Raw genomic sequence first — 12,588 nt, 5'->3', positions numbered from 1 at the left:
ACACTCGCAGATAGCCAATGCAGCACACAGAGCCATGCCTCTGACTCAGAAAGAGCTGCGCTTTGCACCACCTTCAGAAGCCAAAATAATCTGGATTGATGCACTGTTATAGGTGCTGGACTTGCTGCAGGTGCAAATCCAGCACCAACCAAGAGCCCCAGAGGCTCCATCAAGCTCCCACAGGTGCAAACAAAGCAAGGGACATTTCTCTGCTGTTGCCCACAGGGGCTGTTGACAGCACTGAACATCACCACTACCAGCAAGGGGAAAATCCAGGGTTTTCTGGCTATTTCTTTAGGACTATAAATCAATGGCAAAACTGATGGAGAGGGGTGGCTCTGCCCCAGAGGGCTGCAGTGTTGGTGGGCTGGAGGACCCCAGCAGTCTCCATGGTTGGCGGAACCTAGAACTGGCGTCCAGGCACCCCCATCACCTTGGTCACCCCAGGACATTTTGGTCCAAACAGAGCTCTGTGGCAGTCTTCCCTTCCTACCTGGTGCAAGTGAGGCCCCAGGGAAGGGAGAGGGGGTCTGTGTCCCATGGAGGAGGTGAGATTTAAGGATGAAGTGGACGGAGCCAGGGCAAGGGATGGCAGCAGGGATGGCGCAGCCAGCCAGGTGAGCACAGGCAGGATGATCAGCATGTAGTGAGGGCAAAGCAGAGCCCAGCTTCAATTTTACCTCTGAAGTGTGGTTTGGGATCAAGTTTGCAGAGGAGTAATCTTCCAAGGGAGCAGAGCACATCAGAGAGGAAAGGACTTCTTTTCCTACACACTTCAGCATGTTTTAAAAGGCAACATAAGCTTGTGTTTAAGTCAGTTATACAAGTGTTGCTTTCCAAAAGATGAGTGGAGGAGTTACCTACACAAATGTTGACACAGGGAAAACAGCCATTGCCCTTCGCAAGAGAAAATCTATCCCCTCCTCGGACCAGGGAGATGCAAGTACAGTGGCTGAGGATCTTGTTTGATTTTCAGTCTGGCTTCACAGTGGGTCAGCCATGGTACCTTTGCCATCAATAAAAGCTGCGGATGGAGCAGTGTGGCATTACAAAGAGCCCATTGTAACCATGTATTTCCACTTAAGAAGAGACTGGCAGCCCGTGTTTGATTAATGCCATTAGAAATGAGAGGCCATTATTTACCTTGTAATTTATTAGAGGTAGGCTTTCCAAAAGGGACTTCAAGTAGGCACCTAATTCTTATGGACTTTTAATTATAATTGAATACCTGGCTTCATTAGGCATCTCTGAAAACCCAATCTGAAATGATTTGGCAGGAAGAGAAAGCTTCTGAGCCTTAGGACAGGGTTTGTCCTTGGCAATTTTTTAAAGAGAGGATGCAAGATTTGCATGAACTGGAAAACTAACCTGTGGCTTTGGCAATTTGTAGACCACAGAGAAGGATCTGGCTGGCACAGCGACGGAGGCAGCCTTTGTAACGGGCAGTGAGAGTGCACCACCATGCAAGACCCCGCTCATCTGCTGCGCAGAAGGCCTTGACCAGGACACCTTTAAAATTGTGAGACACTAAATAGAATTTAGCAATAGGAAGAGTCAGCAGCATCTCAGGTTCTTAAGAGAAAGGGAGCAAGGAAAACCTGGGAGTTTGGCAGACGGAGCAAAAACGCAGGACAAGACACTTAGTTCTGTAGCTTTCTTCCGTATCTGAAAGTTTTTACCGCATGATTAGTTTCCAGATATCTGGACATCACACTTTTGGTTTAAAACAAAACAAACAACAAAAAATGACCGCAACAGAAAACCCCAAACAACAACAAAATAATCACATTTCACGTACACTGTTCAGTTTTTCAAAACAAGTACTGCTTTCACGTGACACCATGTGCTCCCTGGTTATGGTGGTTTGGTTCCTCTGCATCACTTGCCCTGCAGCCACAAAGCTCCATCTCATACCATCCTCCCCCACCGTGGGATACAACCTTCCCATTCCAGCTGCTTCGTGGCATAACCACACACAGCTCCAGTCACGGCCCGGTGCATGTAACAGACAAACAAAGACGGACGAATGGAAGGCACCCAGACACAGCGTTTGCTCCTGCGTCACATGCAAACATTTGCAACACATCCCAGGTTTGGCCACAGGAAGAAACAGCGTGAGAAAAGCAGTAAAGCAGTTCCCGTTCCCCCTCCCTGCAGAACGACAGCTCTTTTGTAGCCTGAAGTTTCTCTCTTTCACCCTACAATGTTAAAAAGGAATTCCCAGTCTTGGAAACCCCCCCAATTCCCTCTCCACGTCACCTTCGACGTGCTTCGCCCAGGCTGTCACCAACCTTGGGACATGCAGGAACGACTGCTGCAGAATGATGGGAGTTCCTGACTGAGGTCCTGCTGGAGACCCCTCTCAGCTCCCCCACAGGGAGACACTCACCAAAACACAAGGTGCCTTCAGTGCTTTCCCAGCCAGCTATTTGATACTAATCAGTTTATTTAGCAAAAAGGAATGTCTGAGATCTGGATTTAGAGCGCTGAACACCTATGCCAACACTTTTTCTTTACAGTGCAAGGAACTTTTCAGACCCTTCAAGAAGTCACTTAGGAAACTGCATTTGCCCCAGCACCTCCCCACAGCAAAAAAATTGAAGTACAGAAAGGAAAGCTTAACCATAATTGGGGACCGCATCGATCTGTTTCTCCAGCAGTACTGCAGAGTCTCGGAAGTCAAGCACTGGCACAAGTAAGGGTCTCCTCTTACCCACCAGCAGTGGTACCGCACTGGTGATGCTCCCAGCGAGACTCGCTTCTGCCCCTGCTGCTCCCAGCGGGCATTTAAACACCTAATTTGGCCCTATATTTCCAGGCACTGGAAATGAGATTGGGCCTTGTCTTCAGAAGGCTTGTATAGCTTGCTCTAACTGCTGAGTGCTCACAGAGTTTGCAGGTACTGCTAGCAGAGGCCACGTGTTACTTCTGCCCAGAGCAAGGCCAATTTTGATGTGCTGTCCATCAGCAACATCCCTTTGCAAGTAAAGGGGCTCCTATGTGGCCACGTGACTTAGCGGATAATCCTTCCTATGCTTAAGAAACAGCAATTATTTAAAATTTCATAAGCTTTGGGAAGAGAAAAAAAAGGGGGGGGAGGGGAAGGAGAGAAAGAAAAGCTGCGCAAAGGGTATGTCAGTGGTTACACTTGCTATGCCAGAGCTGGGGGCAGAATGAGGAACAGGAGGAAGTTTGTACTCACATGCACAATCTACGTGTCTTTCTTTTCCTAAGGATGTTATGGCAGTTTGTCTCCCTCTTCTCAGAGGTGGATGCAAAGCAGCTGCAGAAACTGTATAAATACATCAAGAACAAGCAAATGGATAAGTTTCTGGTAAGCAAACAAGAAAGTTAATCCCCCACAAGGTGTTCCTGCTGTGCTAACTTTAAGGGGATAACTATACCGTGCAGCTTACATGGGTTGATCAATGTCAAAACCTGCTACCCAGAAGCCTGTTTATCAAAAGGCCATGAGTCCTGCAGATCTCGCCAGTTCCTACCATAGCGCAGGCGCTGAGCGACGCGACAGCCAGTAGCTTTCCGGGGCTAGCTCTGGGAAGCTGAGCTCGTGTCCCCAGCCCTGCAGTTTACAATTTTCAGAGCTCTTAACTGATCTCACGTTTCCAGTCATGCTTTACAGACCAAATCTGATCCATAGTTTTATCTGACCATATAAAAGTTAAACGTTGAATCAAGCAACTAGTTCAGGTAAAGCCTATGCTTGCCAAAGCTCACTGCTGTGCCTCACCGTCAGCTACAGAAGGAAACTGTGATGAACAGTGTCCGAAGAACATTGACTCCAAAAGGGTTAACCCATTTAAGTACACTCATAGCTAACCATAAACATATCTCCTGAGCAAAGGCTCACTACACCAGGAAGTTCAAAGGTCCACAAGAAACACATACTTTAAGAAGTTTATTAAAAAGAAATTAAAAACAGGTCTACAATTAAAAGGAAAAAAAAATGAATCAACTAGGAAATTGCTTGGATTAAATTAGAAAACAGTGGCTGGCAAGACCTCGTTGGGTTACTGGAGCACTGCTTGCTTTGCATTAAAAAGGGAGCTGTGGTCATCTGATAGCTGGCAGTGATAAAGCCATAAATAAGTTTGAGGCCGCAGGTAAACAGCTGTCTCCTCCAGTTAGAGAGGAAGGGGGAAGCCGGCCACGTTGTTTCTGCTTTTAGTTTATGGAGAAGCAAAACCATTTATTTATTTTTAAGGCTCTAAAAAGATTTGCCAAAAAGGAGAAAAATCAAACCTATTGTAAAATAAAAAACCCCAAACAAATTCCTGTCGCTATAGCATGAGACGCCCGAGACTAATTGGGAGATATTAAAAAAAGCAACTGGCAGCTCCGGCAGGCAGGCGGCAATGGGCATTCTTGTTCCCTTGCACTCACGAGCACTGTGGAGGGTGACTTGAGTTCCATTTCCAGCACGGCCCTTCTCAGAGCCTCGGCCAAGCCCAGGACACGACCTCAGCTTAGGACAAGCCCTGCTGCTCCCGCAGGGCGCGTGGCTGAGGGTAGCTCCCTCAGAACAAGTACTAAAAAGCAAGTAACCCCGCTAAACACCTTCCCGTCCTCTTGCTCCCCTACATAAAACACGCAACCAAACCACACAATTCCACATCTTCCTTCCCAAGGGGGGATGGGGGGGGAAGGAAGAAACCAAATAGTGAGTGACAAGCATTAGTCACGCTGCGTCGTGCGCTATCAGGATGCACCGGCGCGTGCCGAGGAGCATGCACCAGCCTGCAGCCAGCAAGAGCCTGCTGGCTACGGCTGCGCAGCGCTGGGGGCGAGGCTGCCTCCAAAAAGGCCGACAGAAGAAGCGACAAATTCTGCCGTTATGTAACTGCTGATAAATGCCTTTTGTTATGCAAGACAAGTGGGAGAAAAAAAAATAAGCATCTTTGCCCTTTGTGGGAAGGGAACAGCAGTCGGCTCCCCGCTAGAGCATAAACAACAGGCTGCCGATCCGGGGGGGGAGCGACCGGCACGCTCCCTGCAACAGAAATAGATTATTTGGAAACGCCTCATTATTTACATGAGTGAGCATAAAAGTAAAGAATCAATATGTAATTAGTAAACAATTGAGGTTGTCAGCATAGTAATTTGATAATTTTGTGTTTTCTTAAAGGAGAGAGGCTAGCAAGCAGCCACCCGCTAGCCTTGGTCACCAGTCATCTTAAAATTAGGGGTCTGTGTCCCCTTCCTTCACATTTGGGCTTTTAGGCTTTTTATTATTATTGTTCTGAAAAAAACCCACAACCACATTTGAATTTAAACACTGGTCCCAGTTCTCTGCTTTTAGACATACTGAAAGTACCAGACCAAACTCCACTTCTCTACTTAGAGCTAGAACAGAAAATCATTTTCCTTTGGCAATCTGCCGGCTCCTGTACACGGCTGAAAGCTGTAGAAATCAGCCCCATGTCTCAGCCTGAGTACAGAAGTAAGTTTTCTGGGCTATTAGAGGCTCTGGAAGTTCAGGTTTGTTTTGGGTTTTTTTATTAAATTCAAACAGCATGACCGTTGGACACACAAAAATTATTTTCTCTGGGATTGCCCAGAAGGATGCGCAGCTCGGGCGGCCGCTCTCTGGCCGGCTCCCTGGTTCCACCCCACAACCCTTCGGATGTTCAGCGCAGGGACCCAACGCCACCCTCCCGGCGCACCGAGCGCCATAAAGCGACAGTGACATCCAGCGGCAGCACCCCCCACGCGCGGCAGTGGGGCTGAGCAGCACCCCCGCCCCACGGCACACACACCTGAGCCTTGGTTCAAACGCAGCCACCGAACGGCACCGTCAGCTACCGGCCATCTCCCCGAAGCGCCTGAAAAACGGCAGGCCTTGCACTAGTGTGCCGAGATGGGTTCTTGCTTTAAAACACAGACTTCAGGTGCTTGGATAGACTGGGCTGGGCGAGCTCGGCTGGGCATCTGCACAGGGAAACGGAGACCGCACAGAAAACGGGGCTTTGCGGAGGCCAGCAGGGCTTGCTGCTGGGTGGGATGGAGCCTTGGACCTCAGCTGCGAGGAACAAACTTCGCAGGGCAAGGATGTGTGCAGACAGTGCAGTCACTTCTCGGTTCATTGCTGCTGCCACCCAACAGCACCCTGGTTAAGCAAGAGTTATTGCCCAAGCATGAGTCAATGTGTGTTATTTGCTCATATAAATATCTTTTAAAGAGTTTTTGTTTGGGGTTTTGTTTGGTTTTTTGTTTTTTTTTTTTTTCAAGCAATTATGCTGTCCTTCAGAAAACCCAGATTCAGTTCCAGGACTCGAAGAAAAGAAACTGAAGCAGCTTTACATCAGCTGGGGTCTCTGCAGAGATACAAGAGACCTGCAGGAACACCCAGGTCAAAGAGACAGTCACCACCAACACACCCAAAGAAGTCACCACCCAGCAGCAAGAACGACGGATGAGAGGTACTCACATAGGCAGTTTCATATCGTCACCAAGCAGGAAAAGCATTTTCCTGCTCAAGCCATCTACTCTTGGCATTTTTGCAAAAAGATCAGCAGGTGAAGACGTGATCAGTGGTGGAGCTAGAGGAGTTGGGCAGGTTGAACTGCTGTCTCAGAAGAGACATGGAGTAGGAAAAACAGGAGCAAGAGAAGCTACTACAGCATAAGAGTTGCAGAGTCTGGTTGGAGGTCTGTAACCAGTGGTGTTCCCCTGGGGTCTGGGCTGGGTCTGGTCCTGTTCAACGTATTCATCAGTGACCTGGGCAAAAGGACAGAGCATCCCCTCAGCAAGTTTGCTGGTGATACAGAACTGGGAGGAGCGGCTGATACACCAGAGGCTGTGCTGGCAACCAGCGAGAGCTGGACAGGCTGGAGAGCTGGGCCCAGGGGAACCTCAGGGAATTCAACAAGAGCCAGTGCAGGGTCCTGCCCCTGGGGAGGAACAGCCCCCCGCACCAGCACAGGCTGGGGGGGACCTGCTGGAGAGCGGCTCTGCTGAGAGGCCCTGGGGGTGCTGGGGGGCAGCGAGGTGACCCTGAGCCAGCACCGGGCCCTTGGGGCCAAGGGGGCCAGCGGTGCCCTGGGGTGCATGGAAAGGAGTGTGGCCAGCAGGGCGAGGGAGGTTCTCCTCCCCCTCTGCTCTGCCCCGGTGAGGGTAGCCTCACTAGGAGTGCTGCGTCCAGTTCTGGGCCTCCCAGTTCAGGAAAGACAGGGAACTGCTGGGGAGTCCAGCAGAAAGCTACAAAGATAATCAGGAGACTTTCCTCTTATGAGGGAAGGCTGAGAGACCTGGGTCTGTTCAGCCTGGACAAGAGAAGACTGAGGGGGGATCTCACCAGTGCTTATAAGTATCTGAAGGGTGGGTGTCAGGAGGATGGGGCCGGACTCTTTCCAGTGGTGCCCAACGACAGGCCAAGGGGCCACGGGCACAAGCTGGAACATGGGAAGTTCCCCCTGAACATGAGGACAAACCCCTTCCCTGTGCGGGTGCCAGAGCAGGGGCACAGGCTGCCCAGGGAGGCTGTGGGGTCCCTTCCCTGGAGACATTCACCCCCCGCCTGGACGCGGCCCTGTGCCCCTGCTCTGGGGGTGCCTGCTCACGCAGGGGGTGGGACGGGATGAGCTCCAGAGGTCCCTTCCAACCTCCGCCAGTCTGTGATAAGGCAGTAGAAAGGAAGAAGACATGCCTTTGCTGGCCCACGTCAGCTGGCATTAATTAGCATGTCTTTACACAGCAATCTGGATGCTCAAAACATACTTGTGGTTTGCCTTTGGGCCCACCCTAGTAAAGCTACCACGTTTGTCTCCTGGAGCAAAAATGCAGACCAACCTGTAGCAGGTGTGTTTGCTACCCAGACTCACTGGCAGCCTGTTTACTCCCACCAGCGCTCCGGCATACGCAAACCCCAAAGGAGGAATGAAAAAGGGACATTAGAAGCAATTACTGATGAGACCGGCTTTGCCACAAACAGGTGCCACAGTGTGCCTGTGGAAGGCGAATTTGTCCCACGTAAGCCTATTTTCAAGCTGCTAAAATGCAATCACATGTCCTGTGGGAGTTCTCATGCACTCATAACCATCTTGCTTTTCATGTCTTTTCTCCCCAGCCTCTCTATTTACCTCTAAAAAAAGTCCAATCTGGTATGTAACAGCTCTGAGGGAGCACTAAAAAATCCAAATTGATAAACTAAAAGTCAAAAAACAAGAGCTAGCTAGACAGCGTGATCTGGGAGGCTGAGTAGGAGTCCCACAGTAACCTGCCGGCTGTGTGGCTCCAGGCAATCCTCCTCCGCTTGTCTGCTCCCCTCTAAGGATGGGGAAAATATCACCCAACCAATTCTTACGTAGATAAATGCACCAGAAACACAAAGTGCGTGAAACACTAAAAATTAGTGCAAGTGAAACATAATGAACATAGCAAGGGTTGGGGATTGCTGGTGGCTTGAGGGCCTGGGTGACGAGCCGTCACGAGCAGCCCCTGTTCCTAACATACCCCTGGTGCCAGCGTATTTGGGGAACTGAACCATCTGCGAACCCCCCCAGTAAAGCCCCCCAGGGACAGCGTGGGCCTATCAGTATCAGCTCCTGTAGGAGATACAGCTTCTCAGAGGAGTTACGCCTTCCATTTACTTTGTGAGTTTTTTTTATTTTTAAGGTTCTCACGGACAACTTCAGAGGTCAACAGAAAGGCAGAAATCAACAGCATCACCACCTGAACAAAAAGCAGGGAATAAAGAGAGTCTTCATGGTTTCCCAAAGCCACAAAACACTGAAATACTTGCAGCATCATAGCAACAAGCTTCCGCCCAAGGAAAATGAAAATTATGCTATTTTAAACCATGTGATCTTATTTATTATTGGTCTGGAGTTTCCTAACGGCTGTGCACCAGCATCGAGACTTGATCAAGGGTGTGTAAATACCAGACCTACCTTTACTACAGCATTCTTTTTGTATAAACACCAATAATGGAAGAGCAGCGTCTGTAAGGAAATGGGCAGCTGCTCCTTTCCTAGCTAGGGCAGAAATCTGCTTCTGACGAGGGCAGGGTCTGTCCCCCACTCATTTCTACTCAAACATACACACACGTGCGCGCGCAATCCCTCCACGTGGTCAGCAGCCGTACCGACCGGGGAGGAGAGACCCAAGGAGGAAGGGGAGAGACTGGTGTATGGAATATATCCTGGTAAAGGAAAAAAGTTTCAGAACTTTTACACATACACTTGCTATTTCTAACTGTTTTAGGCAAATAACAGCCGTGAGCCCGTACACACATCAATGTTCTCGGCAGATGCAGGAGCTGCCGCCCATTGATCCAGACTGGAGACCGCCGTAGTCCTGTTTGCTGCTGCAGGAAGCTGCTCATCTGAGAGCTAACGCTTCAGGGCAGAAACAGTGAGAAGTGAAAATAGTAACAAAACTGGCTGGTTTGTGCTTTAGGGATGGCTAGATTTGATTTACAGTGGAATCCAGGTTTTAAGAAAACGTCAGAAAACATCAATAGCTTGGCATGGAAACCTTTTAGTCTGACCAGTAAAAACCCAAAGATCCTTCCTTCTTCTAGGCTAAAAATCAGACAGTTGGGGTAGGGGCTTCGTTATTGTCTTCAGATCTGAACCCAAGCAAGGAACACCCCTCCTAGATCCCTTTGGAAGAGCAAATAACACAGGCCATTATTAGAATCTAGACAACAGACTTCCTTTTTAAATTGCCATCTTGGATCACATCCACAGACCTCGGCAAGAGAGCGAAGTCCCTGGCTGTGCCCCCCCGCAGAGGCACCGCTGCCAGTTGTACACAGAAGGTTGTTCCCAAGAGGTTGCAAAGGAGGATGTTGTGCGTTGCCTTCACTGGGCAACAGAATCGGCTTCGTGCATTAGGTTTCATTGCGCATAAGAGCAGATGCTCTTGTGGCGCAGACCTGGTTCAGCAGCAGAACACAAGCAATTTTCATAGAATAAGAAACTATTTCAGCTAAAGGTTTTGAGCTTTCTCCATAGCACACACTCTATAAACCAAAGGTAGTAGCGCATGTAGCTGCATCAGAAAAATACTGTATGCCCTCAAAATGTCACACTTAAGACAGAACTGAGCAAGATTAAAGCCTCCTGAAGACTTGGATTATTCTACATTTTTTCCAATAGGGTTTGAGGTGACTTAGAAGTGACAGGAAAGCTCTCTAGGAAAACTGAGCTCTGCCAGAAATAACCTCACAGTTTCCTGACGCAAAGACACGGACCAAGAGAAAAGATTTCACCTTCAGAGGTCCCTGCTCTAAATACATGATGAGAAAACCTTTGGTATAAACTACAGGATGCACCAGTGCCACTCATGCAACGTCACAGGGATTGCTTTTTCCTGCTGTTTAATTTTGGAAGCTGGCAAGCAGCGGTGCTACCACAGCCGACTTGCACAACTGCACGGCTTGTAGCGCTCAGTGTGCGTTTCCTAACTCGGGCTGTTGGCTCTTTTCAATATAAACGGAGCATCAGGGGATTCACAGAAGTGTTGCACAACCTCGGCTTCGGCTTTTAAAGCAAGTAAGATTTTCATGCATTTTATAAAGCGTCGATGCGTAACATAGAACTGAAGAAAGAAAAGAGAGAGACGCTAAACCCCATTTACTGCCGAACCACAAGCCTGAAGAGATGCAAGCGGAGGCCACTATTGATAGTTAAGGTCAGGAGAGTAAAACACACACTTTGGGCCATAGGAAGCAAAAACTTTGTTCAGTGGGAAACAAAAGATGTCAGGAATAAGCTGAACTTGTGCTGCTCATGGCAGCCGGTCACGCCGGGACGGACATCCCCAGGGCAGGAACCACCCGTCAGAGGGGCACTAGACTTTCTGCCAGCCAGGAAGAGCTCCCTGTGCTTCAGGAAATCCAAAGGAACGTTTCTCTTAATGCTTAAAAAAAACCCCAAACCACCCGCAAACAAACCGGCCTCCCTCCAGCAGCTCGCCTCAAGCTGGTTCTAGGGGAACTGTGGTCACGTCTCGCCAGCGTGAGGAAGAGCGCGATCCTTGCCGATGTCAGGGTTTTGGACTTTGCTCAGACTAACCAGGGGAAGAAAGGCATTACCGGGAGGCAGCTTTTACCCAGCTCGATTTGTTACCTCCCCAGAAGTCAGCAATACAGCCTCATACCTCTGTTTTCAACACCAGGTTACCTTTACCTGGGCAAGAACAGTTTGGGATTTTCTTGTTAATTCTTCCTTCATGCCAGCCGAAGCGAACAGATCACCGAGTCCCCTGTTGTTGGTTTGTGCTTGGTAGTTTGGCTTCAGCACTCCCAAAACATCAACGTTTCCCTGGGGAAAAGGGAAAGAATTGAGAAAGCTACAGAAACACACGCAAACGCCCAGGGACTTGCATCTTTCACCCATTTACATTTGCACGGATATGACCTATCCAGCTCCGCAACCCCCGCGGGCACTGCCACAGCCCTGACGCCTTCAGCCTCGCCTCCTCTGGAGTTGCCCTTGTTTTAGAAAAGATGAACCTGGCACAGAGACCCAACCTGGGCTCCTCAGGCAGCACCCTGCCGCTGCGCTCGCCCTCCTCACAGCTGGACCAGGGTTTGAAGGCATTTTTCCCTTGGAAATTGAAATCACAGACCTGTGAAATGAGGAGACCTCTGCCTGAGCCCAGCACACAACTGGAGGTTTATAGGTCATATACAGGCAAACTGAAGACAAATGACTCTGAAACCTGATAATTTAAAAATAAAAGCTCCTGGAAATGTTGATTTCCAGCCCTTCCTGTGCACAGGCAGCCACACGAAACGCTTTCGTGCAGCGGCTGCTCGCTCTCACAACAGCATTTGTCTTCCTGTGGCTCCTTCAGGGAAACAAAGACCAACAGAGAGGGAAGGACCCACATCTGACAGCTATCGAGGGCTCCCACCCTCCCGTGGTTCACACTTCACAGGTAGCCGACAGGCTCAGCCAGCCACCGCCGCAGCTCACACCCGTCTGTAGAGATTTGCCCACAGAGGCCAGTATTAACATCTTTGTACTCACAAGAGCGTCCGAGTATTAAGGATTACAGCAAGTGCCCAGGAGAACACAGAGCTCCTGGCACGTGGAGGGCAGCAAAGGTAAAAGCCTCCAGAAGTGCCGTTAAGAACGAGAAATAACTTTGTTTTCTCCTGGAAATGCTCTCAAACTGCCCCAATTCCAGTGAAACGTGGAAGCTCAGGAGAAAAAGGGTTTCCCTGGATCTGGACACCACTACAGGATGCCAGAACAACCGCCCAACCCGAAGTCTGCTTGCAGACCTGCTCCATAGACCAGAAGAAACTAGACTGTACCCATCTGACTGTATCGCATTTACAACTCAATAGAGGGTGTCAACCGCAAAGCGACGGGGCCAGCTACGATGAAAGCACCCCCAAAGCTATATGCTCAGAGGTCTCTGGAAACCAAATCACCTTGCTCAAGGAAAATTAGTTGTCAGCCTTATACAGCTTCTTCCAGTAACGATGGCAGTAGTGGTATCGGAAGTTACCCAACCGATAGCTAGTCTGGTTCTGAAGTTAGCTGGATAAACCAGACACGCTTGCAGACCGACGGCACCACCTGCTCTCCCTACGGTTAATTAAGCCAACCACAA

At 49.4% G+C, this 12,588-nt stretch overlaps 1 protein-coding gene across 1 annotated transcript; it reads left to right on the top strand.

Annotated features, from left to right (window-relative positions):
• Positions 1–539: 539 nt before the first annotated feature.
• Positions 540–9,310, top strand: CHCT1 (CHD1 helical C-terminal domain containing 1). The gene is made up of 6 exons (XM_064468215.1): positions 540–617; positions 1,391–1,519; positions 2,520–2,695; positions 3,235–3,334; positions 6,247–6,437; positions 9,220–9,310. Exons 1-6 carry the CDS (start codon positions 540–542, stop codon positions 9,308–9,310), a joined length of 765 nt encoding a protein of 254 aa, XP_064324285.1.
• The last annotated feature ends 3,278 nt before the right edge of the window (positions 9,311–12,588 follow it).

Source organism: Phalacrocorax carbo, chromosome 17 (genome assembly GCF_963921805.1).
Source record: "Phalacrocorax carbo chromosome 17, bPhaCar2.1, whole genome shotgun sequence".
NCBI classification, from domain to species: Eukaryota; Metazoa; Chordata; class Aves; order Suliformes; family Phalacrocoracidae; genus Phalacrocorax; species Phalacrocorax carbo.
The sequence above is the reverse complement of the archived record's forward strand: the minus strand, read 5'-3'. Positions and strand labels throughout refer to the sequence as shown.

Bases quoted from the DNA above. Each gene is read 5' to 3' on its own strand.
- CHCT1 (XM_064468215.1), top strand. From the start codon at position 540: ATGGAGGAGGTGAGATTTAAGGATGAAGTGGACGGAGCCAGGGCAAGG. The intron at 1,520-2,519 runs GTGAGACACTAA...TTTTCTTTACAG, and splicing joins ACCAGGACACCTTTAAAATT to TGCAAGGAACTTTTCAGACC. The intron at 2,696-3,234 runs GTAAGGGTCTCC...TCTTTTCCTAAG, and splicing joins GAAGTCAAGCACTGGCACAA to GATGTTATGGCAGTTTGTCT.